The sequence below is a fragment of the Notamacropus eugenii genome, chromosome 2 (genome assembly GCF_028372415.1).
Source record: "Notamacropus eugenii isolate mMacEug1 chromosome 2, mMacEug1.pri_v2, whole genome shotgun sequence".
In the NCBI taxonomy this organism is placed as follows: Eukaryota; Metazoa; Chordata; class Mammalia; order Diprotodontia; family Macropodidae; genus Notamacropus; species Notamacropus eugenii.
In genome coordinates this window covers 216,544,338-216,569,372 of record NC_092873.1, presented here as the reverse complement: position 1 = coordinate 216,569,372, position 25,035 = coordinate 216,544,338, and the positions used below count along the sequence as shown (strand labels likewise).

Sequence of the window (25,035 nt, the reverse complement as noted above, 5' to 3'; positions counted from 1 at the left end):
TTTCTCTTGCCTCTCTTGTCAACTCTGCTGCATGTTTCCTCAATGTCCTGTTAGCAACTCACACTGAACATGAATAAACTGGAGCTCATTGTCTTCCCCATTGCCAGACTTTTCTTCAGACTTGCCTATTTTTGTCTAAAGGTCTCATCCAGGTATATAACCTTGAAGTCGTTATTAAACCTTGCATTTCCATCAACTCCCATTACTAGTCATTTGCCAAGGGTTATTGATTTTTCCTCCAAAAGATCTCTGATCTGTTCAGTCCCTTTCATTTAACGTAACCAGTCTCCTTGTTGGCTTCATCATTGCTTATGGAGAGAGACAGAGACGGACTCTGATAATCTTCTCATTGGTGTCCCTCTTCTACTGTCTTCACTCTCTGATCACACTGTTGTCAAGATCATCTTCCTAAAGTACTCAAAAGCCTTCCATGTCTTCTTATCTAAGGAATGTGAATTCCTTAGCCCTGTACAATCTAACTTTGATCTAATTTTTCATCCTTATTTCATACTATTCTCTTTAGTGTATTCTGTGTTTTAGCCAAATCAGGCTATTAATTGTTTCCTGAATGTGTTGCTTCTTTCCTTACCTCTTTTTATTTATGCATAGGGTTCTCCTTCCTTGGAATGCACACCTTCCATTTTTCTTTCCCTGAGTCTTTGTCTTCCTTTTAGACTTACTTCAGGTAATACTTCCTCCATAAAGCTTTCCCTAACTTCCTTTTTCTTCATATTGGTTCATTCTCCCTAAATTTTCTTTAAAAAATATTGATAGCTTTTGTTTTTACATCATCTTCTTTTCCGGTTACATAATTCTACACTCCCAGCGGAACCATTCCTTATTACAAATCTCTTCAGTTGTCCTTGTACTTGACTTATCTTCATATTGTACCCCCTCAGTTTGTTGTAAGCTTCCTATTGTTCCTAGGAACTATATTATATTCCCTTTATGTATTTGTTTCCCAGGGGCCTATCTAGCATCCTTCCTCACATGTGGTAGGTGCTTAATGCCTTTTGGTTGATTTTAAAAAGAAATAGGGAGATTTGTCAGTGTTCTTTCATACATTCATTCAGCAAACATTTATTAACTACCTACAATAAGGAACTGTGGTAGGTACTAGGAAATATACAAAATGAAAAAGTCCCTGCCCTCAGGGAGCTTAACCATCTTAGTGGGGGAGATGTGATGTGATATCTATAATCAATATGTAAAGAATATTATGAAAAGCTTACAAAGTACTCTAAGAATTCATTGGGAAAGAATACTTTATATAGATGTGATCAGAAATGTTTTCATGAAGAAAATGATATCTGAGGAAGATCTTAACAAATATAGAAGAAAATGGGATTTATTCCAGTCAGGGAATGTCATAAGAAAAGACACAGAGGTAAGAAAGTGTAGACTGTTCAGGAAATTGAGTTTTCTTGTTTGGTTGAAGTTTATGGTTTATAATAAGTGATGGGGAGATATGTACCTTGGTACTACAAGTTCAGGGATCCTTGAATTTCAGGCTTTATTTAAAACAAGCCTTTGAAAGTTTTTGGTTTTTTTGGCATAGCAGTGACATAATCAAATTCTTAACTTAAAGTCAATCTTTTTAGTGCTTATGCAAGTTGAATCAGTGGGAAGTGACTTAAGTCTCACGAACTAGACACTAACTCACATGAAGGCAGGAGTTAGCTTAGAAAATATAACTGTTTGTTTAACTGAAGCTAGTTTAAACTTTGTGATCCTTTGACTTTTTGCTTTAGCATTACTTAGCATTATTATTTAGAAAGAGTTTGCTACAGTTAATGTTGCAAATAAGATCAACAGAGTTGGATTTAAAAGAAACTTAATGTGTTAGTACGTTGCATGAAAATGAATCCTACTGCTTTTGAGGGTCATATTTATCAAAGTAGCAGCCTTGTATTTCACCTTATTTTGGGGAACTGTTCTAGTTACTACATACAAATAGAAAGGTATAGATATATACACATACACTATATGCTATATGTAAATATTTGAAAGTAATAAAAATAAAGTGGGTTTTTTATTATATAACTTCACTGTAATTGACTATTCTACAAAAGTTTTCTTCCACCAATAACCTGAATATTTAAAAATTATTTCTCTGTAATTTGTGTTTTCACATGACCTTCATGAACCATGATAGTTGGAGATCTTCCTTTTATCATTGTTTTTTCTATCTTTGATTCACCAAAGGCCATGCGTAGTCATGAAGGAAATGAAGCTCAGGTTTGCTATTTCATAATTCAGTTACTATTGCTGAAGCCAAATGATTTTAGAAATCGAGTAAATGATTTTGTGAAAGAGAACTCTCCAGAGCACTGGCTGCAGAATGACTGGCATACCAAGCATATGAATTATCACAAGGTACATTTTAATCAATGTTATTCATTTGAAATGAAAACCTCAAATTTATCATTTTGTAAATAGTAATAGTGTTCTTTGCTATATATTTCTAATTGTTTCTCTCCATGTAACAGTTATGATAACCTTGAAGAATTTTTGAGAGCTAATCTGTTTTATAGACTTTTAAGAAATTGAGCCAACATTTCAAATATATTTGAAATATATTTATATCTATCAAATAGATTTATGTGTTTGATATCTATCAAATATATCAAATATGTTTATCAAATATATATTTTAGAAATCAGATTACAGAGCTCTTTAAAACTAAACAAAAAGTAATAGAGTACTCTTGAATAAAACTAAAATTATTTTCTTAAGCAAATTAGATTCCTAAATACTGTAATGTATTTGAGTTTATTCAGTCCTTTCTTAAAAGAGACAAACTGAGCATTTATTCAACTCCCACAGAAATATCCTGAGAAGCTGTATTTTGAGGGCCTAGCAGAACAAGTCAATCCTCCTGTGCAGATCCAGCTTCCCTATCTTCCAATCTACTTTGGAAATGTGTGTCTCCGATTCCTACCAGTATTTGATATAGTTATCCACAGATTTTTGGAATTGCTGCCAGTGTCCAAATCGCTAGAGACTCTTCTGGATCACTTGGGAGGCTTATACAAGTTTCATGGTGAGCTCTATTTATTTGTAAATGTATTTTATTAGTTCCATAGTAAGGGAAAGTGTTTTATTGTGGCTAACTAGCTGACCCTGGAGCCAAAAACAATTGAGTTCAAGCCTCACTTCTGACACAGACTGACGGTGTTACCTTAGACAGATCCCTTAACCTCTCAGAGCAAGCTGCAGAGAAGGTACCAGACTGCACCAGGAGAGGGAACTTATCTGGAAGCTCTCTCAGTGAAATCACAAGTCCATTCTTTCTCCCTTTCTGAGTCCATAAACGCTGTAGTCCCTGCAGGCGTAGCCAAGCAGAAAGAGTAACTTTAATTTAGTAAAATGGTCTCTTTCATGGTAATGGGCATGTAACGCAGTTTTAGAAGAGGGGTTGATTTCCAGTTCCAATGAGTAATGAAACAAAGTATTTGAAAATGTAATAGATGTTAGCATCCTTATGCAATAGATTGAAGATCTTGTTTTTCCCCTCTTCTTCACTGGAACATAATTGCTTTGCCTTATGATTTAAAAACCATTCATTACTGTGCTATTTTTTTTTTTCCAGAAATTGCTTCATCAGTTTCTGAGCTCTTGTTTTGGGAGAGCTGCCTTAAGCAGAAAAATTAGCTTTTTCTCAGTCATTAATCATCAACTAAGTGCAAGTGCTGCTGTGATTACATTTTTCTTTCTTGGCAGACCGTCCAGTAACTTACTTGTATAATACTCTGCATTACTATGAGATGCACCTGAGAGAGCGCCCACACCTCAAACGGAAGCTTGTCCATGCTATCATTGGCTCACTAAAAGATAATCGGCCACAGGGCTGGTGTCTAAGTGATACGTATCTCAAATTTGCAATGAATGCACGAGAAGAAAACCCTTGGATCCCAGAAGACTCTTATTATTGCAGACTTATTGGCAGACTAGTAGATAATATCCTTTTTCATGGTGTGTGTGTGGGGTGTGTGTTTTTCAAAGGGGTAGTAGTGTTTTCAGTTGCAAAAAAGCCTTTTCCAAGAAGATATTTTTACTTATTCTCAAGACATGTATTTCTGGGGTGATCTACCCATTTTTTTAGTTTTTGAATTCCTTTTGAAAACCTGACAGTAATATCCCCTGAAAAATATTAAATTCATGCCAGAAAACTATGTATTTGAAAGTAGATTTATAGAAATTTTTAGGTTTATATCAGTCATGTTTTTATTTCCAAATAGGCTCATTCTAGATTGTATTGGTTATATCGTTTAGTATCAGGAAATAGATATTGTGTTATATAGATTTTCAAATTTTCATCTGAGAGGATTAGGAAACAATGTATTCAGTAGGTAAGAAAAAATTCTATGCTTAGATTTCCCACTCTTTCCCACTATTTGAGAGCCTCAGCTGTGTATGTGTCTCATTGATCTAAGACTTCTTTGTAAGGAATAAATTCCTCTCTCATTATAGTAAGACTCTAATATTGTGGCAGAACTCCTTAAAGTTGATTTGGAGAACTTAATATGTGTTTTTTTTTCCATCCACATCTAATTTTGTTTTATTATCCTTTTAGTATTTAGTATTGATCAGGAAATAGATCGAGAGAGGTTACGTGACTTATGTAAAATCATGTAAGTTGTGACAGAGCCAGGATTCACACCTGTGTACTGTAGGTCCAAATCCAGCTCTCTTATTCCTGTACCACACTGTTGAACAGACTTATTTTTAAAAGAAACCCGGTTGTATGTTTTCTATTTGTATAAAACACATTTTCTGAGTCTTACTAAACTTGAGTTCTAATATTATTGCCTTGATTGATCACACCTATGGCTGGCAAATCTCCTGGTCCCTTTCCAAACTGTGACTGGAGATTCAATGAGTTTCCCAATCCAGCTGCCCATGCTCTTCATGTAACCTGTGTGGAGCTAATGGCTTTGGCTGTTCCAGGACAGGATGTTGGGAATGCCCTTCTAAATGTTGTCCTAAAGAGGTAAGTAAATTGTCCTGTAGTTCAGTAAGCACAAGGTGTTTCTAAATAAAATAAACATTTGTGTTAAATCTCTTGCATGCATGATTTACCAGTATTATTTACATATAGCCCTGAAAATCAATGCTTCTCTGGTCTTCCTTTATAATGGCTGTCATCAAATGGGTTTTATTGGCAAGGGAAAATGTGCAATTTAAGTGTCACAGTCATTTTTCCACTCAGGTAATTCTACCAAACAATATACCAAAAAGAAATGTGTAATCTAATAAAATAATCTCATTTTGATTGACAGAGATTAGTTTTCAGGCTATGGTTAGGTAAATATTTTAGACTATGCCATTGTCCTCTCATGAAATGTTCCATAGGTGAAAAATTATCTTTGTCTTCTTTTCTTTTTTTGCTTGCAGTCAGCCTTTAGTACGAAGAGACAACATTACTGCTTGGATGAATGCAATTGGATTGATCATCACTGCCTTACCAGTGAGTTAATGTTTTTAATTTGTGCATAACAGTGAGATGTATCAAAAAGTTAAAAGGATATCACCTGTACTTGAACAAGAATCCCTGTACAAAATGCCTGACAAGTGATTATCCAGCCTTTATTTAAAGAACTGTTGAAGGGAACCTCTTACTTCCCAAGGTAGCCAATTCACCTTTCCATAATACTTTGTATTTTTCGTCATCTTTAAAAGATTACTGACATCTAAGCAGTTATATTTGCTAGTTCTTTCAGGAAACTGGTGTATAGGAGAGTTGAGCCTAGTGACTTAAACTCATTCAAGGGCTGCTAAGCACTCTTCCTATTTCTTTAATTTATCTAGGATTTCAGTTGCCTTGTAGCCATCCTGCATTCATCCTTTTTTTCAGTTCCTTGGTCATTCTCTCTTTTTTCTCTCTTCCTCTTCCTCTTCCTCCCTCCCCCTGTCTCTAGACAATTGCTTTAAAATCTAGTTTGTGTGTCACGCCAATCCCCAGTGTATGTGTGTGTCTGTGTGTCTGTGTGTAAGAAAAAGTACTAGTCTAGATCAGCACCTTGTCTATACCTTTTAGTATCAATGAATTCCCTGTAACAGAAATTTTGTGACTTTACCATGTTGACATACCTAGTGTATATTGGAGACCTTCCCTGAGACAGACACTAGTGCTTTTGGTACCACACCATGCTGCACCCAAGGTGCTTTAGGGTTTGCAAAATGTTTAAAATGAATTCAATTTCATAAACATTTATTAACCACCTACTGTCATGACATGGGATCATGCTATACGCTAGAGATACAAAGAAAAATGAAAAGTTGTAGGATATGAAAAAAAACCCCATAAATCATCAGCATTTTTATATATTACCAGAGAAATAGAAAATCCATTTTAATTAACTCTAGGCAATGTAAACTACTTGGGGGTCTACCTGCCGAGACAAATCCAGGAACTACATGAATGCGACTATAAAACATTTTTCACACAAAGTCACACCTAAACAACTGGAAAAATACTGTTTCATGGGTAGGCTGAGCCAATATAATAAAAGTGACTTCTTCCTAAATTAATTATTCAGTGCCATATCAATCAAACTATCAAAAAATTACAGAGCTAGAAAAAAACCATAAAATTCATCTGGAAAGAGTTCAAAAATGTCAAGGGAATCAAAAAGAAAAATGCAAAAGAAGATGGTCTAGCCATACCAGATATCAAACTGTATTATAAAATGGTAATTATTAAAACTATTTGTTACTGGCTAAGAAATAGAGCGGTGAATCCGTGGAATAGATAAGGTGCAAATTACATTATAGTAAATGACCATAGTAATCTAGTATAGATTATAGATTATATACTAGCTATAGATAGTATAGATTATAGTATAGGTATAGAACAACATCTCACACCATATACCAAGATAAAGTCAAATGGGTACATGATTTACACATAAAGGGTAATACCATAAGCAAATTAAGAGATCATGGAAAAGTTTATCTGTCAGATTTATGGATAAGGGAAGAATTTAGGGCCAAACAAAGATAAAGAGAACATTACAATTTTGATTATATAAATTTAAAAGTTTGCACAAAACCAGTGCAACCAAAATTATAAGGAAAGGAGGAAACTGGAAAAAAAATTTTGTAACAGGTATCTCTGATAAAGGCCTCATTTCTGAAACAAAGAGAGCTGAGTCACGTTTATAAAAATACAAGTCGTTCTCCAATTGATAAATGGTCAAAGAATATGAACAAGCAGTTTTCAGACAAAGAAATCAAAGTTATCTATAGTTCTATGAAAAAAATGTCTAAATCACTATTGATCAGAGAAATGCAAATTAAAACACACCTATTTGACTAATATGACAAAAATGGAAAATGTTGGTTGTTGGAGGGGAATGTGGGAAACGCACTATTGATGGAGTTGTGAACTAATCCAGACATGCTGGAGAGCAATTTGGAACTACGCTGAAATGGCTATAAAGCTGTGACATTTAAAAAAAGGAAAAAGGGCCTTTTTGTACAAAAATATTTATAACAGCTTTTTGTGATGACTAAGAACTAGAAATCAAACGGAGGCCCATCAGTTGGTAAATGGCTAAATAAGCTGTGGGTATATGATTGTAGTGGAATATTATTGTGCTATAAAAATGACAAGCAGGATGATTTCAGAAAAACCTGGACTTACATGAATTGATACATAGTGAAGAGAACAGAAACAGAAGAGTATTTTACACAGTAATAGCACTATTGTATGATGAACTGTGAATGACTTAGCTTTTCCCAGCAGTACAGTGACCCAAGACAATCCCAAAAGACTAATGATGAAGCATGCTATCTGTCTCCAGAGAAGTTGAATGCAGACCATATATTTCACTTTTTTCTTTTGAGTCTTCTTATGCGAAATGATTAATATGGACGTTTTACTTAATTGCACATATATAATCTTAAAAAAAATGAAATAGTACTTGTCCTCAAAGAGCTTACCTGGGAGGGACATACATACATATATCCCTTAACATCATGTGTGATCTGATGCTTAAACTTAACCAATAAAGTTTAAGTTTTGTCATTATTTCCATGTTATAGCTGAGAGGATTAAGGCTTAGGCAGATAAATGACTACCCATGGTCACACAACTAGTAAGTATAAGAGACATGGATTAATTATTCCTATCCAACCAAATGTTGGGTGCCTCTCTGCTTATTTTGTCTTTGCAGACCCAGAATAGCGTTCTGGCTAGTCATCCTTTTCCTCATTCTCACTACATGACTGTCCCATTTCCTTTTCCAATTATATATTTCTTGTATGTTGTCTTGCATACTGCTTTTTTTTTTTTTTTTTTAGCAAAAGTCATTGTTGGGGATCTGCTACTTATTCATATCCATATATCCATAATGCTTTTCTCTTTTCCCCTTTCTGGGTCACCCACAATTTTGATTCTTCAGAAATTATGGTATTTTCATAATTCATCACCTTGTGATACTGTAAATGGAGTTTGATAGATGTAATATATTAGGGACCATTACGACAGCCCTTTAAAAAGCATTTTAGTAATTCTGTGTCTGTGGGAGTTCTAACTCATGAACCTTTTTTTAAATGACATTCAGACTGAATGGAAAGCTGGAAGGATTTTGGAAGGATTATGTCATGTAAGATCTTTGATTTAAAGTGTTGAATGCATGAAATGTTAAATTATTTGTTCATGGAATGTTTTTGCATCTTTTGGTGGTATTTCATTTTAAGGAGCCATATTGGATTGTCCTTCATGATCGAATTGTGAGTGTTATTGACAGCCCAAGCTTCATCTCTGAGACTGAATGGGTTGGATACCCATTTCAGCTTTTTGACTTTACTGCTTGTCACCAATCTTATTCTGAGATGAGCTGCAGCTACACTTTGGCTTTGGCACATGCTGTGTGGCATCATTCTAGCATTGGACAACTTTCTCTCATTCCCAAGTAAGTACTTTGGTAATTAAGTAAAAGTCTTTTTAAGCATATAGCAAAAACCTGATTACCTGGAAATGTAGTATTCTGATGACTGATGAATTGGATTTTCAAGTTAGCCAAAAAATTTTATACAGAAAGTTGTATTTACACTTATTTATTTTAAATTATTACATTATATTAAATTATATATTTTAAAATTTTAAATATTTTTAACTTGATACTGAAAAGTCAGAAATTTACATAACTTTCCTGAATAAATATAGCTCTAGATAGATAGATAGGTAGATAGATATAACCAAATATAATTCTTTTAGTGATGATTCATTGTTTTCTAGTTTCTTGGGTTCTCTTTCAACTCATTTTCGTTATATAAGGTACTTGATGTGCTAAAATATTAGAAATTGACTTGAGTATATCTAATCTCTGGAGTTGCCCTTATCCTTCCATTAAGTAAAAATAATAATTGATGAAAAAAATTGATAAAATAATAATATGTAGCACTTTAAAGTACGTAAAATGCCTTGCTAACAACCTCCCTTTTAAGTTAGCAAAGCAGATAGAGCATTTTTAGATGAGACTTCACTGTCACTGAGACTTCAAAGAGTTGAAGTGACTCATCAAGTCATTCTTAGCTAGTGTCACAACTGAAATTCTAATCCAGGTCTCTCTCGAATTCAAAGTCCAGTTTTCTTTCTACTAAATAGTGCTGTTTGTTTTGGGGGTTTTTTGTCTTGTGATTTATTTCCTCCAAAACCTATCCCTTTTTCAGACTTCTCTATTTTTGTTGTGGGGACCACCCACCATTCTTGTAGTCACCCTGGTTTGCATCCTCAGTATTAGTTCTTGATTCCTCACTCGCTATTACCCCTTATATCCATTCAGTCACCAAATCTTATCCATGTTTCTACCTCCACAACATCTATTGTATTTACTGCTTTCTTAGTACTCATCAGTCACCACATTATTTAGTTCATGCTTAACTTCCTGATTGCATTCCCTACCCCAAGTATACCTCTTCCATTCCACTCAGCTGTCACTTTTCCTTAAGTATAAGGAAAAGTCACCATGTCACTCCCCTACTTTAGTAAATTCAAATATAAACTCCTCTGTGTGGCTTTAAAGTCCCTTTACAATTTGGTCCCAACTCCTCTTTCCAACCTTATTAAGCGTTATTCCCTTTCTTTTATTCTGACTTAGCCCATCTGGCTTTCTTACTGGTATTTCACACATGATAGTCCAGCTCAGTGCCTTTGCTCTTTTGCGCTCCTTTCTAATGCCGCTGCACAGAATCCTTTGTTTCCTTCAAGAGTCAGCTCAAGCACCAATTTCTACATGAAGTCTTTACTGTTGTTTTTCTACCCCCTATGGAATCCTTGCTGGTGCCGTCCTTGACAAAACTACTTTATATTAATTTTGCCTATATTTTACATACAGAGCATGATGCCTGGCACATAGTAAGCACTTAATGAATGTTTGTCGATTTATCTTTGAATTCTAGATTTCTCACTGAAGCACTCCTTCCCATAGTAAAGACTGAATTCCAGTTACTTTATGTGTACCACCTGGTAGGGCCTTTTTTACAAAGATTTCAGCAAGAGAGAACTCGGTGCATGATAGAGGTAAAATGGGGCTTTTGTCTCTTGACTTGTTTTGGTATGTACTATACCTAGGAAACTAGACGTCAGAGCTAGAGGGCATCAGGATAGTCACGTAGTACATGAGTAACTATGACTGACCTAGACCAGCAATGGGGAAAGACTAACATGAGCTGGAATGAGGTCATTGTACCTAATCTACTACCTTCGTTATTATCTGGTTGGCAAGAACATTCTGTGATTCTTCCAGCTTGTTATATCTTAGTGGGAGTTATTGACAACTTCAGATTTGGCTGTAGAAATGCAAAAATCGGATATTTACTCATCAGGGATGTTGTGGATGGTATTATTACTTGGGTACAAGTTGGACTAGCTAGATTCTTGAGTTCCCACCTGGCTCTTAGATTCTTTGATTCTGTAATTATTTTACAGAAATTTTTTGTTCTAGTGTTTTAAATTAAATGGTGATGAAATGTGAGAAAACAGTTTTACAATGCTTTTTTACATGAAAAAATAGGGGAAATTACAAATATTATATAAAAAGAAATGAAGCCAAAGCTTGTCATAAATAGTACTATAGCACTGTGAATGCACTTATATTGCATTTCATATTCTTCTTGTTTCTTTCAAATAATAAATACCTTTCCAGAGCTGTTGCCCATCATTGATTTCATAACCCCAAATCCCAGTGATTCCTGTTAGGTCAGCTTTGTTTCTCCCTGAAAGAAAGAGCTATCTTTTAAACATCATTGATAATGCATGACTACAAGTCATGGAATGTGAGTCTCCAAAGAATTAAGGTTGCAACTCAGCCAAAACGAAAGTGAGGAGTGAGGTGTTAGAGCAAGACTGGAAAAGGAAATGTTTTGATTACTGGAGGAATCTTGAACACTTCATTCAACCATAAGGTTGTGGATGAACATGGGTAAGAGTCACGTAGAATGACATGAATGGGGAGTGATCTATACCATTTAAGGGAGTTTCCACTTTGAGGAGATCACAGATCCTTTGAATTATCAAAGTATAGATTCAACTCTCAAACACAGACATTCTAAAACATGTATTTTATCTCTGGACACTTATTCTAGAATTCAACTGAAATAAATAGATCTATTAAATAATCAAAACCATTTTATCAACTTATCTTTGTTTATTAAACAGATTGGAGTGGCGTTTTATGACATGCTTCTGAATGTAGACCAGTGTAGCACGCACTTACACTACATGGATCCCATCTGTGATTTCTTATATCATATGAAATATATGTTTACTGGTGACAGTGTGAAAGACCAAGTAAGTAGTACTTTATGTGAATCATTTCTGGACTACTGAGCACAAAATATAAGATTTTCTGTAACGTGGACTATATTATCTACCCAACTGACTTTCTTACTAGTACTTTAACAGGACTGTCTAGCTCAGTGCTTTTGCTCTCACTTTCTTCCTTCCCTGGAGAGTGTATTCCCTTCTAATGTCTGCTGTGCAGAATCAGGGAAATATGGGAATATAAATTTTTTCTGTTTTATTCATACAATATCTGTCAATCCAAAGTAAATTAGTTTATATTGAAATGCAATTTTAAGGAAATTATTTACGTGTAAGAAAATTGGGAGGTAGAATGTGCTTGGGAGACAGGATATCCACATTTGTTTATCTGTCCCCCTCTCCCTCCCCCCTTTCTTTTAAATAGGGGAAATAAAAGGAGAAAATGAATTTTGTGAGCATCTCTGCTATCATAACACTAGTCTTGACCTGTTTAGAGAGGAATAGAAAATTTGGATCTTGTATCCTGGTAACCCAGAAAATGTGTTTGTTAGATAAGGAACTGGTACAAAATAATATAATATTTTGCATTTAGAAATACTTTTTCAGTTTCAGATTTAGGTTTAATCACCTTTAAACCAGTTGTAGATGGAGGAGAATAATTATAAAAGTAGCTAGTATTTATGTAGCAGTTCAAAGTTTGCAGTGTGCTGTCCCCATGTGACCTCATTTGATCCTCAGTAACCCTGTGAGGTAGGTGCTATTGTTACTCTCTTTTTACAGATGGGGAAATTGAGACTGAAAGATGTTAAAGGAATTGCCTAGGGTCTCACAGCTCCTGTATACTGAGGGAAGGGAAAGGGACTGCTGTAGACTTTTTGTGCACTGAAACTTTGTGAAATCATCCATAGTTATCATCTTTGATTCCTTTCTCTTCTTTTGTCTCTCATATTTCCTGTTGTCTATCAAAGTCCAAACCCCTTTGCCTTGCCTCTGGTCAAAATTCTTCTGTTAAGGTACATCCTGGAAGATTGACCATGGCTGTATCATTCTCCTCATCATAAATGTTCAATGGCTCCACAGACTGATGTTTAAGACCCTCAGCCATCTGACTTCAGCTTCCTCTTCTGATCATTTTATATTTTTCCCCAAATTTATTTGTTTTCAGTTTTCTACAGTCACTTCCATAAGTCTTAGCTTTTCTCCCCCTGCCTCCCCGCTTCCTCCCCGCGAGAGCGTGCAATCTTACATGGGTTCTGCACATACATTCCTATTAAACACATTTTCACATTAGTCATGTTACATAGAAGAATTAAAACAAATGGGAGAAACCATGAAAAAAAAGCAAAACAAAAAGCATAACAAAGGAGAAAATAGTTGCTTCATTCTGCGACTCCATAGTTCTTTCTCTGGATATGGATGGCATTTTGCATCATGAGTCTTTTGGAAATGTTTTAGGTCCTTACATTGCTGTGAAGCACTAAATCTATCAAAAACAGTCCTTACATATTGTGGCTATTACTGTGTATAATGTTCTCCTATCTCTTTTCACCTCACTCAACATTAGTTCATATAAGTCCTTCCAGGTTTCTCTCAAGTCCACCTAGTTTGTCATTTCTTATAGCACAACAAAACTCTCCATTACATTCATATACCACAACTTATTCAACCATTCCCCAATTGATGGGCATTCCCTTGATTTCCAGTTCTTGACCATCACAAAAAGAGCTACTATAAATATTTTTGTACATGTGGGTCCTTTTCCCATTTCTTTGATCTCTTTGGGATATAGCCCTGGAAGTGATATTGCTAGGTCAAAAGGTATGCACATTTTTGTAGCCCTTTGGGCATAGTTCCAAATTACTCTCCAGAATGGCTGGATCATCTCACAGCTCCACCAACACCATCTCTCCCATATCTCCAAAATTTATCATTTTCCTGCTTTGTCATGTTAGCCAATCTGATAGGTGTAATGTAGTACCTCAGAGTTATTTTGATTTGCACTTCTCCAATCAATAGTGTTTTAGAACTTTTTTCATAGCTGTACATAGCTTTAATTTCTTCCTCTGAAAACTGCCTGTTTCTATCTTTTGACCATTTGTCAATTGGGGAATGGCTTATATCCTTGTAAATTTGATTCAGTTCTCTATATATTTTAGAAATGAGGCCTTTATCACAGATACTAGAAGGTAAAAATTCTTGCCCAGTTTTCTGCTTCCCCCCTAATCATTTGTGCAAAAATTTTTCAACTTAATGTAATCAAAATTATGTGTTCTGCATTTCATAATGTTCTCTATCTCTTGTTTGGTCACATATTCCTTCATTCTTCATAAATATGACAAAAAAAACTGTTCCTGGCTCCCCTAGTTTCTTCATAGTATCAGCATTTATACCTAGCTTGTGTACCCATTTGGACTTCATCCTGGTACACGATGTCAGGCATTGGTCTATGCCCAGTTTCCGCCACTCTTTTTTCCAGTTTTCCCAGCAGTTTTTGTCACACATTCTAATTGTTTTAGATTACCCCTTCCTACACCCTACATTTGAACCAGATGAGATTCAGCTTAGGTGCTATGTCCTCTGAAGCTTTCTTCCTTATCGCTGCTAAATACCTCTTCTCAAATGTTTACTTTTTTTGGATCTCTCCTTTGCCATTTCACTCATTCATCTGACACCCAGTCTGTTGTCAAGCTTTGTTTCTATGTTCACATCATATCCCATGTATGTCCCCTTATTTCCACCTTCCCTCTAAGATTGTCTTCATTTACACTCTATGTATCTTATATACATACATAGTTATTTGCATGTTATCTCCCTTATTAGAATGTGAACTCCTCCACTGAAGGGACTGTATTTTTGCCCTTCTTTACATCCCCAGCACTTAGCATATGTCTTGATGTCTTCCTTCTCCTGTCCCCAAAACACTGTAAGATTTTGTGTTGTCCTTACGTACAATGGATACTTAATAATTGTTGAATTTATTAATTCAGTCTTCCAGCATTTCTTTCCTTCACTTTGTACTCCTCACCTAAACTTTAGCCAAAATGAATTACTTATTGTCATCCAAACACACTCTTACTTAGTTTTACCCATCTGAATCTCTGTTTCCTATACCCTGAGTATCCTCCCCCAACTTTTGCTCTTGGTAAAATCTTACCCATCTGCTAAGGGCAGTTCAGATCTCACTCTCCCCAGTCCAAAAAAGCTTTTCTGGATTCCTGTCTGTTAGAGCCCATTCCACATAGCCCATAGAGAGCTACGAAGTCCTATTCTTTCTTTCTTACGCACCTACCAGACTCTAGTTTGTATTGTCAGGTGCCTTGTCTCTTTATTAGATTTTAAGTTCTCAAGAGCAGGGTCTTCATCTCATTTTCTCTCTCTCTTATATACAGTGTACCCGGTTAACATATGTTTGTTTATTGAAAGTCGACTCATTCTTTCACTATTTTGTGGCAGGTCTTTTCTTGCAGGGATGGAAGACAGATAAAAGGACGAAGAGAGTGGTAATTAGGCAGTCTAGATCTCTTCCCCTCTTGTTGTTATTTTAATTTATTTGTCTGCCTTTTTAAAGACTAAGCAAATGCCATTAAAACTGAGAAAAGCTGTAAAACTGATTTTAGAAGTAGTTTTCTTTCAAATTAGGAAAAAGATGGATGGGGAGAGAGAAATATGATGGGAACATATTTCTAGACAGTTAGAAGTTGGGCTAAGTACATAAGGAAAACAGGGTTTTTTGTATTTAAAGAGAAGCAATAAATTTTGATATAGTTTGGCATAGTGCTATGAATAAAAATTTCCCATTTCATTTCAATACTAAGCCAAAACAACACCAAATAAATTACTTGATAAATTTTGTTCATGATGTAGAATATGAAACCTTGTCCATATTCTCAGGAAGATGGCATTATTAAAAATTATAAAGAGTCTTTTCCAATTTTACCTGGACTTTGATGGTTGGATTTTTTAAAAAATATTTTAGATAACAAGAAAAATCTTTTCTCTCTGCTTTTATTTAGAGAGAAAATTATTCTCATCTTTCCCCTTTCTAGTCAGGTGATTAAGGCTATATAGAGATCTAGCCTCATAAAATGTATCATTTAACAAGTTGTAGTTTTTTGTCTGAAATTTATGGGTCTAAATGACACCTAATATTTTTTAATATATTCCTTTTCTTAGGTAGAGAAAATTATCTGCAATTTAAGACCAGCTTTAAAACTTAGACTGCGATTCATAACACATATCAGCAAAATGGAACCAGCTGCAGTACCCCCACAGACCATAACCAGTGGGTCCCCAGCACCTCAGCCTACTCAGGTGACAGTCAACGTGGCTTTGCCAGTAACTCAATAAAGCCAGTGGCCCCATGGTGAAAATTGGAGCACTGATTACTTTGGAAATGGCGAAAAAAATCTGATTGGTCTGGTTTCCTGCTGCATCGTGCCATGCTAGAGGAGGCTAAAACAGATTCATAATCATATTAATTTTGATTCATGTGGTGGATCTACTGGACATCTACCATTACCACCTGCCTAATCTGGATTTATCTCAAGAGAAAAAAGGAAGGATAGTCTTATGCATGATATCCAGAATATTTATCCCTGGTACTCTGGGAACATAGTGGTGGTAGTGAACAATTGAATTTTATTTATTAGGCTCTTCAAGTCTTCCTTTGTTAGTTGCTTATTTTAATTTTTATTTTCAGTGGCATATTCAGTCTTCAAACCTGGATTGTTTTAAAGGTGCCCAACAGTAAAACACTTAGTTTTAGATCAAATGAGATAATATTCGTAAAGCCTGGAACATAGTAGGCATTATATAAATGCTTATTCCCTTCCCCTTAGTCCTCTTCTTCTAAACCAGGTTAATTGGTAATTGTATAACCTGCTTTTCTGGTTAATTGTCTTTGGTAAGGAAGGGTTGACAGAGTTTTTTACTCTTATTTTAAAAAAAAGATCATTGTAAATTTCCATTGGCATATTCTATTATTTCCAATAAAGAAGATAAATTGGCAATAATTTTATTTATCCATGGACTCAAAGTTGTTCTCGGAGTGATTAGAAGACACCAAAGAGAATAAAATCTAGTAGGTTCATGGGCATTGCAAAGAAAATTATGTTTCAAAGAGGCATAATCCATGTTTTAAAGTTTCAAGGTTGACGTACACAACTGGATAATGGTATGACTCTACTGCCCAGTCTTAATTAAAATTTTATGATGTTGAAACTTTTATATTTGTATAATGAAAATTCTGTGGGATTTTGTGCTGTATGCAGTTTAACTTTGACACGCAAACTATGAAATCAGAGCTTGTAGAAGTGTAAAATATGGTTTAATTAAAGAAACTTTATTAATACCATTGGTGGTTTGAATTTACTTCTCAGTACAACGTGACTGAATTTGAAAAAACAATTGATGAAATAGAACATAATACCCTAAAAAAGATATTCCTGTACCTATAATGTGTTAGATAGGGAATCAATTTTCCCCAAGGTTATTTTGTAAAATAATGATGACTTTTATTTATGTACTTTAAGGGTTATATAGGTTTTTGTTGTGTTTTCCCCCTCAAGCAGGAAACTGACAGTCCATTTGGCCCAAGGCCAAATAACTTAGATAATATTGGAGCTACAATTTGAACTCAGGTCTCCTGACAGCAAGTTCAGAATTCTTGTTTATAGTGAAATCATTAAATTGAACCCCATGTAGGCTGGGTTTGACCCTTTAGGGTATCAGAAAATCCATACCCCAAATGTCTGAAGCGTTGCTGTTTATACTGCACAATGTAGACTTTTTTTTTTCTTTTTTTTATTCCCTGGAAGTGTTAAGGGATCTGTTAATCTTTCTTTGAAAATAAAAGATCTTTGGCATTTTTCAGTTCATGACTACTTCAAGTGTTATTTTGGTGAGAGATTTACTGTACTCATGATAAAGTTGATATGATACAGTCCTTCACATGTCATAGTCATTGAGTAGAATGAAGACAAAATGAAAATGAGAAGTGTTTATACTACTTTAAATGGATGTATATTATCAAAAGTTAAATGTTCTTGTAAAAGTTCTCTGTCCCCAGTTTTTAAAGATGAAAGTAGATTTTACTTTTCAGTGTTAAAATAAATTTGACAGAGTGTTTTTGTTAGTGGTCAGACATGTTGGAAGAAAGAAACTTCATAACAAGGCATTTCCCCTACACAGACTTTAATTATTCAGGCAAATATTTCAGAAGGTTAAGATTTCTCATATAAAAATAAATCTCCAGCATTACTGGTGGAAGAATGGAAAGGCATAGGGTCTTAAGAACTAAAAACTCAGATGGATGAGTATGGTCCTTGCTGTTATCTGTTTGAGTTTAGTCTCTAGCATACATTTCATGTACAGGCACACATGGTAGATAACAGATTAATGCTGTTTGCCTCCTGCTACCAGTTTTCACTATGTACATGTTTATGTTGTTAAACCAGCCAATAGCAAATTAATGAATTAGCCTCAAGTTTGCATTTCTCTTCCCCAAGGTCACTGTAAGTCTTTTCCCTTGATTACAGCTAAAGGGCCAACAAGAATACTTTGATTTCACACTAAAGAAAGGATTAGAACTTTAATTACCTATGAAAATTTGGCAAAAGGCTTTGGGGAAAGTGTAAGCTTAAGCACAATTTTCAGAGTTGGTCATACTTAGCCAGCATTGTATCTTTATCAATTCTCTTCCCACCTCCTACCTCCCTCCTCTGCCCAGTTCCTTTTCAGAATTATTCAGACTTCTTTACAGTCTATTGTCACTGTGATTGCCCTCTCGAGCTACTCCAAAGCAAGACAAAGTTAATGCCACAGCTGTGTTCACTGTCCGCTGTACTTCGTCGGGTGTTTTCCCAAGGGATGGATTGACCTCCATTATGTCTAATCCCGAGAGCAACCCTATAACAACAGGTGGTAAAAATACATTTTGTAAGATGTCAAGATTTTAAAATCGATAAAATATTGAGGGATAAAAATGAAAAAAGGATAGTTTGCCAGCAATCTTTATAATGGTATTCTTGGAGGTATCATGCACAAGATGCTGGGTTTTTTTTTTTAATCTACTAACAATTTTGAAGTAGAGAAATAGATAATAACTGTTCTGTAAACTAACCCCCTCCCCCCAGGGGATTTTATTTGACTAAATTTACGTTCTTTTTTCTCAGATATTGGGCATACCTGTTTTACAGATTTCTTCTGTAATATAAAGACCTTCTCTGTAAGTCAGACCTCCAGGGACAGGTGTGCCAGTAGCTGGTGTCACAGATGGATCCAACCCATCCACATCATAACTCAGATGAATTGGTCTTTTCTTCCTTCAAGTGGAAGGGGAAAAAAAAGTTGAAAGATGTTAACGTTTAGTAGATAAGGACTGTACCTAATAGCCCAGTATAGCTTAATCTGAATTCAAAAGTTGTTTTCTTAAGATTTTCTATATTGATTCTTGAATAATGACAGTCCTGTGCATGTCTGTAACAACATCATTAGTAGTATTTACAGTCACAAAAAACTGAAATATCTTACCTTCCTATTAAGTAACTTAGTGTTTCTTCCATCACCTTGGCAATTCCAAGCTTATCCACTTCAGTCATTGAAAAATATTTAATACCCAGATCTTTAAGGATACGACTGGGGAAAAAAGATAATTGATCTAGGTCAGTGGAGAAATTCATGATGGGCACAATTGTTCTATAGCATATTACTGATTAAGATTTGTCCAGGTGCAGTGGCATTAAATATATCATGAGAGATGTAAAAAAAAAAAAAATTGGGCCAATGATTCATCAAGAGAGAGGGAGACCACTGGGCAGTCTATATTCCACTGTTATTTTATACAATGAAGGATAGAGAGCAAAGCCTAGCATGTTAGATGGAGTCCTATTTAAAACTTACTGGTCATGGACCTGTCACCTGGGATGGGAAGGCTGCACCACTAGAGGGAGCACATACAGTAAGATCACAGATTCGTCTAAGTATTCCAGAAGGATTTGTATTCTCTTAATAGCTGAATAGAAGTAAATCTAAATTAAGGATGGCTCAGGAGTGCTTCCAACTGTGCCTGGACTTCTTTAAATTCTGTGCAATTAAAAACATGAGACATTTATATCCTATGAATTGTGTATCTATCTGCCTAAATTGGATTATTAAATTATCAATAGGGAAAACTATAATATTATCAAAAAATAATAATTACTGAGAAATAAATACACTTACTGTTCACCAGGATCCACATCTCTCAACCCAATATATACAATGTCCTTTGCTGATAAGCAGGGTGTCACCCAAGAGAATCCTGGGATATCAGGGATCTAAAAAATGCTTCTGTTTATTTTTATTCTTTCATAATCAAGCATGTTTACTGTTACAAGTTCAATAGACAAGATCACATTTAGAATGCAAAAAAATGCTACACACTCACACACACACACACACACACACACACACACACACAGATATCTGTATAAAAGAGGTGGTCCTAAACAGTATTCTGTGAGAAATACTTAAAAATCCTCCTTTATGGACTCTGGCTTCAGGAATTCTGTGGCACTAACTATTCTGAATCCCATGTCATTCCTCAGGCTCATTAGAACTTATACAACCCATCAGTTCCCTCAGAGGCCTATTTTCTAATGTGACAACTAGTGGATTGACTGATAAACTGAACCATTCTGTGTTACCATGTTCTGACCCATAGGAATGTCTTAGTGCTAAGGGTCAGAGGTGTTGCCCTACTTGGGTGGATTTTAAACTTGGACTTTCTGGGCACAATTCCTTAACCAAAAAGAGAGTGGACTAAGAGAATCCATGCATTATAGCAGCTATTTTGAAGCAATTGAATCTTTTGGTGGTCCTTAAAAGCATTTTTTATAGAGAGTTGTCTGTTCTGCATAGACCTACCCTGACAATCAGTTGGTTCATCCATGCTAATCAGATGGTTTGCGGATTTGGTTGAATACTCTGTTGCCACTTCATAAGACTTTACTTCCGGGCATCTAGTATCACTACATTTCTGTCAATGTATTATTAGAAAATTCTCAGCCAGTATTAGTTAGCCTCCTTTAATGAATTAAGACCAACTTCATGTGAAGTATAAAATAATAATTGTACCTTTAATATTAAGTAATAGAAGTTTTAGTTGGCAATAGCAACAAAAAATTAAATTCATATGTAATTCCATCTCCTATATAAGTTCCTTAAGAAAGAATAATTCCTCCTAGGAATAATACTTTCCAGAGACTTAACACACTATTCGTCTTAATGCTATGTTAATATAAACCTACATACGTGTAATCCAAGTGCACCATCTGAGATATCTCATGGAATGGACTGAGCACTTAGTAGAATGCATCTGGACTTGTAAAGATCTCAACCACCTGGGTTAGACATTGGTTGGAGGAAGAGCATTTGTGAAACACATATGTGCCAGCCACTGTACTGAGCACTTCATAAATATTTATTTCACTTCATCCTCACACCTTACCATTATTATCCCCATTTTGCAGATGAGGAAACTGAGATAGCACAGGGTAAGTAACTTGCCTGGGGTTACACAGCTAATAGAGTGTCAGACCAGTTTTGAATTCAGGTCCCCCAGACTCTAGGCCCACCACTATGCCACTTACTTGCCTCATTGTAAAAAACCATGGTGGTTGAGAGTCCTGCTAAAAACAAAATGGTGCAGGGGCAGTAGTTCTCCCATCTGTTCAAGTTTCTAAAAACTAATTCAGATGACAGAATTCGAACATATTTCTTTACCTCTTCCCTTAATTCTTTCAGAAGGAAAGACACAGGCTGTCCATGTAAGTTACCACTTGTGGTCGTCAGAGGAGTGTTGATATCACTATGTGCATCTACCCAAATGACGCAGAGATCAGGATGAACTTTGGCATGGCCAGAGATACTTCCAATCGCCAAACTTTGGAAACAGAAAAGTTGTGTAAACATAGAGATTACACCATCTTTACACAGTATGTGACAAGTTTACTTTTTAAAAGACACTGCTAAACTTTCCTTTGAACATCACAATAACTTTGCAGGGGGGGAGAGAAAGAGGAGTGTCCAGTGGGTCATTTCAACAAGAAAGGCATGTCAGAAAGAAGTTATAATTGTGTACAGCAGTGTCATTTACCCATGATACTTAATGCTAAATAGTAATTACTTGATGTTGACCCTGAAGTTACTACATTGTGTGATAGCAGGTTTGGTTTTTTGTTTTTGATCCTGCCCAAATATAGTAGCTAAAATTCAGCAAAAATGCAGGAGGGAAAATGGATTTGTAAGAATATCAACCATGCAAATAAATTGTTCTGTGACAATCTTATTCTCAGGTTAACTCTTTGCTTACTGTCTAATCCCATCCAGCCCTGCTTAATAAATATTACAGTTCCTAATGTGAGTTACCTAAGAATGAATCTTTCACATTAGTGTTGTGAGCCTTGAAAACCTAAATAGCTTTTATTAAATTCACACTTTCTACTTCCTTTTAAATCCTACGTGGTTCAATTTTTGCAGCGTAAGAGAGATAATTCTGAGTATCCAAAAGAGCTCATGTAGCTTGGATGACCTCTTGTCCTATTCCCCTTGGAAATTCCATGCTTAAATTTTGTATTCCTCTTTCCCAACTCAATGAATAATCACATCCATGTTCATGTCATTTGTGTCATCATCTGTCCCTCTGACATTATCAGAGTCTCTAACATCTATCCACCTCAGTTGTCCTGTACATGGATGGAAGAATTAGCAAACATGCTGGACAAAGGTAAGGGATCTGATTAAATACAGAAGTCCAAAGTCCACTTCCCTCTTGTTACAATTCAATTACCATTTAGCAAAAGAGAGACCAGGTATAATAGTGGAAAGGACACTGGAGTCTGAAGCCTGGACTTGAATCCCAACCCTATTGTTTGCTACCTGCATGATCTTGGGCAAGTCCTTTAGAAACTCTGGGCCTCAATATTCTCATCTGTAAAATGAAGAAATTAGACAAGAAAACCTCTAAGTTACATCCCACCTGTCGTGTGATCTATGAACATTCAAAAGGAATTTAGAGCAGGGTAAAGTGCTCTAAATTTGAAGTCAGAGAATATAGGGTCTACTCTCAACTCTAGTAACTAACCGCATGAAGATGAGCAATTCATTCAGTTTCTGTGGACTTTAGTCTCCTCGTCTGTACACTTGTCTGATTGGTCTAGTTAAGTACTTTCCAGTTCTAAATCCTTAATCCTAAATTAACTATCACCTCTCCAAGAGGATTTAGAAATGCAATCGTGGGCTTGACGTTTTGCTTAAATAGCTTGATTGTTCATTAATGTCTCTGAGATAGTCTTAAAAATACAAACACTGCAAGATTTTAGGACAATTCTTAGGTTCTGACAAACTGGCATTTACATGGTACTTAAAAAGTTTTATAAAATACCTTTCTGTAGGCTATCCCATTTTATTCTCACAAGGTATGGTATTATTGCAAGTATTATTAATGCAAATATTGTCATCCCCACTTTACAGATGAGGAAACACTCAGAAAGCTGGATCGATGTGTCCGAAGTCATACAACCTACTGTTGTAGCAAAGCTGTGTTTTAAACACTGCAAGTAATGATAGAGAATATTGAAGTAAGTAGTTTTCTTCTAACCCTAATGGACATTAAAAAAAAAAAAATAGAAGTATTAACTGGTTGGGATAAGCTTTGGGCCTGGCTGAAGTCAGGAAGACCCAGACTTAAATTCAGTTTTACTACCTATATAAACCTGGGCAAGTCATTTTAACTTGTGTTTGCTTTAGTTTTCTCAACTTTAAAAGGGGGCACCCTATCTCACAGGGTTGTTGTGAGGATCAAATGGGATCATATTTGTAGAGCACTTAGCACAATGTCTGGCACACTGAATTTCATTTCAGTTATTTTCCAGTCATGTCTGACTCTTCACAACCTCATTTGGCATTTGCTTGGCCATTTCCTTCTCCCGCTCATTTTACAGATGAGAAAACTGAGGCAAACAGGGTTAAGTGACTTACCCAGGGTCATACAGCCGGTCAGTGGCTGAGGCTAGATTTGAACTCATGAAGATGAATCTTCCTGATTCCAAACCCAGTGTTCTATTCTCTGCACCACCTAGTTGCCTAGCACATAGTAAGTACTATATAAATGCTTTTACCATCCCTATTCTCCTGGTGATTTCTACTCAACATTAGCTTCCCAACTTCTCTTAGCAGTGTTTAGGGCTCAAAAAGAACTTGACCTTGGAGCCAAAATATATGGAGTCAAGTTCTGGCTCCAACCCCAAAACAGGGGAATGATACTGAAATGACCCACTTCACAGAGTTGTGAATACTTCAAAAACCTTGAGGAGCTATCCACATGTGATGTAGTTTCTTAGAATGGTACAGTCAGAACTATTTAAGTCTGGAGGATGCAGTGATAATCATAAAGTAAGACCTGTGATCCCCGCCAAGTACCAAACTGGTTCTTCCATTCTTTTTCACTTCCTCTACCACCCTAGTCAGCTGCTCATTAGCTTTGCCCACAGTCCTTGGATTCTTCACAATTTGAAAGGGGGTGTCATTAGGCACATCCACAAAGGATAAGTTCCCATAATCTTTCACGTCACACTCTGCAATGGAAACAAACAAAAACAAAGGTTACCCTCAACAACCCTAGCCTTAGACTCCTTAAAAAACACTGCATAAGGCTACAGAAATGAGACTTTTTTCTGAAAAAATACTTGGTCCTGTTTTGTTATCCTATGAGGAAATATATAACCTCAATTGCCACCCTCACCCCCATCCCTGTAGGCTGCTATTACTTTATCCACTGTGCTGCTTAGCTGCCTAGTACAAGATGTCAGTACAAGATGACTTTCATTACTAGATAACTTCTGAGTTTTTGCAGAGTTGGTATCCAGAGATTAGGGGTTTTCTTTTGGGGGGGGGGCGGGGAGTGAAGGAGGAGAGGATGGCCATAATTCATAAAATTATTGTGTGGAAAGGTGGTATCATTGAAGTACCCCAGCTAATTACACGATAGAAATTTTGATGTTATAAAGAGGTTCATAACATGTGACTAATTAAGACCACAACTCAAACATGCCCATGACTTGTTTCTTTGAAGGAATAATTTGAAATAAAAACTACTTCACACACAAAGAGAAGGCTTCGTTTGTCTACATTATTGAGAACCAAGTGTGAGGATAGACCTGGCCATTCTGTCTACACTAGATTCTAGAGAGTAGTATCATGAACTGAAAGTTCTGCTGCTGGTG

General features: G+C 35.8%; 2 protein-coding genes across 7 annotated transcripts in view; one reads left to right on the top strand and one right to left on the bottom strand.

Moving 5' to 3' along the window:
• LOC140526800 (mediator of RNA polymerase II transcription subunit 23) overlaps positions 1 to 17,126 on the top strand; it is a 58,103-nt gene extending 40,977 nt beyond the window's left edge. For all 4 annotated transcript variants that reach the window (XM_072643338.1, XM_072643337.1, XM_072643340.1 and 1 more), the window contains 9 exons: positions 2,206 to 2,376; positions 2,827 to 3,043; positions 3,724 to 3,960; positions 4,828 to 4,993; positions 5,398 to 5,470; positions 8,707 to 8,921; positions 10,411 to 10,531; positions 11,669 to 11,800; positions 15,947 to 17,126. In XM_072643338.1, coding sequence (XP_072499439.1) covers positions 2,206 to 2,376; positions 2,827 to 3,043; positions 3,724 to 3,960; positions 4,828 to 4,993; positions 5,398 to 5,470; positions 8,707 to 8,921; positions 10,411 to 10,531; positions 11,669 to 11,800; positions 15,947 to 16,120 — 1,506 coding nt within the window. In that variant the 3' untranslated portion in view covers positions 16,121 to 17,126. The remainder of the gene's footprint in view (positions 1 to 2,205; positions 2,377 to 2,826; positions 3,044 to 3,723; positions 3,961 to 4,827; positions 4,994 to 5,397; positions 5,471 to 8,706; positions 8,922 to 10,410; positions 10,532 to 11,668; positions 11,801 to 15,946) is intronic.
• LOC140526801 (arginase-1) overlaps positions 17,094 to 25,035 on the bottom strand; it is a 28,519-nt gene continuing 20,577 nt past the window's right edge. For 2 of the 3 annotated variants that reach the window (XM_072643341.1, XM_072643342.1), the window contains 6 exons: positions 24,213 to 24,387; positions 21,536 to 21,695; positions 19,994 to 20,088; positions 19,304 to 19,408; positions 18,959 to 19,095; positions 17,094 to 18,679 (listed from right to left, as the gene is read on the bottom strand). In XM_072643341.1, the coding sequence (XP_072499442.1) occupies positions 18,528 to 18,679; positions 18,959 to 19,095; positions 19,304 to 19,408; positions 19,994 to 20,088; positions 21,536 to 21,695; positions 24,213 to 24,387 (824 nt within the window). In that variant the 3' untranslated portion in view covers positions 17,094 to 18,527. The remainder of the gene's footprint in view (positions 18,680 to 18,958; positions 19,096 to 19,303; positions 19,409 to 19,993; positions 20,089 to 21,535; positions 21,696 to 24,212; positions 24,388 to 25,035) is intronic. The other variant, XM_072643343.1, reaches the window with a different exon arrangement.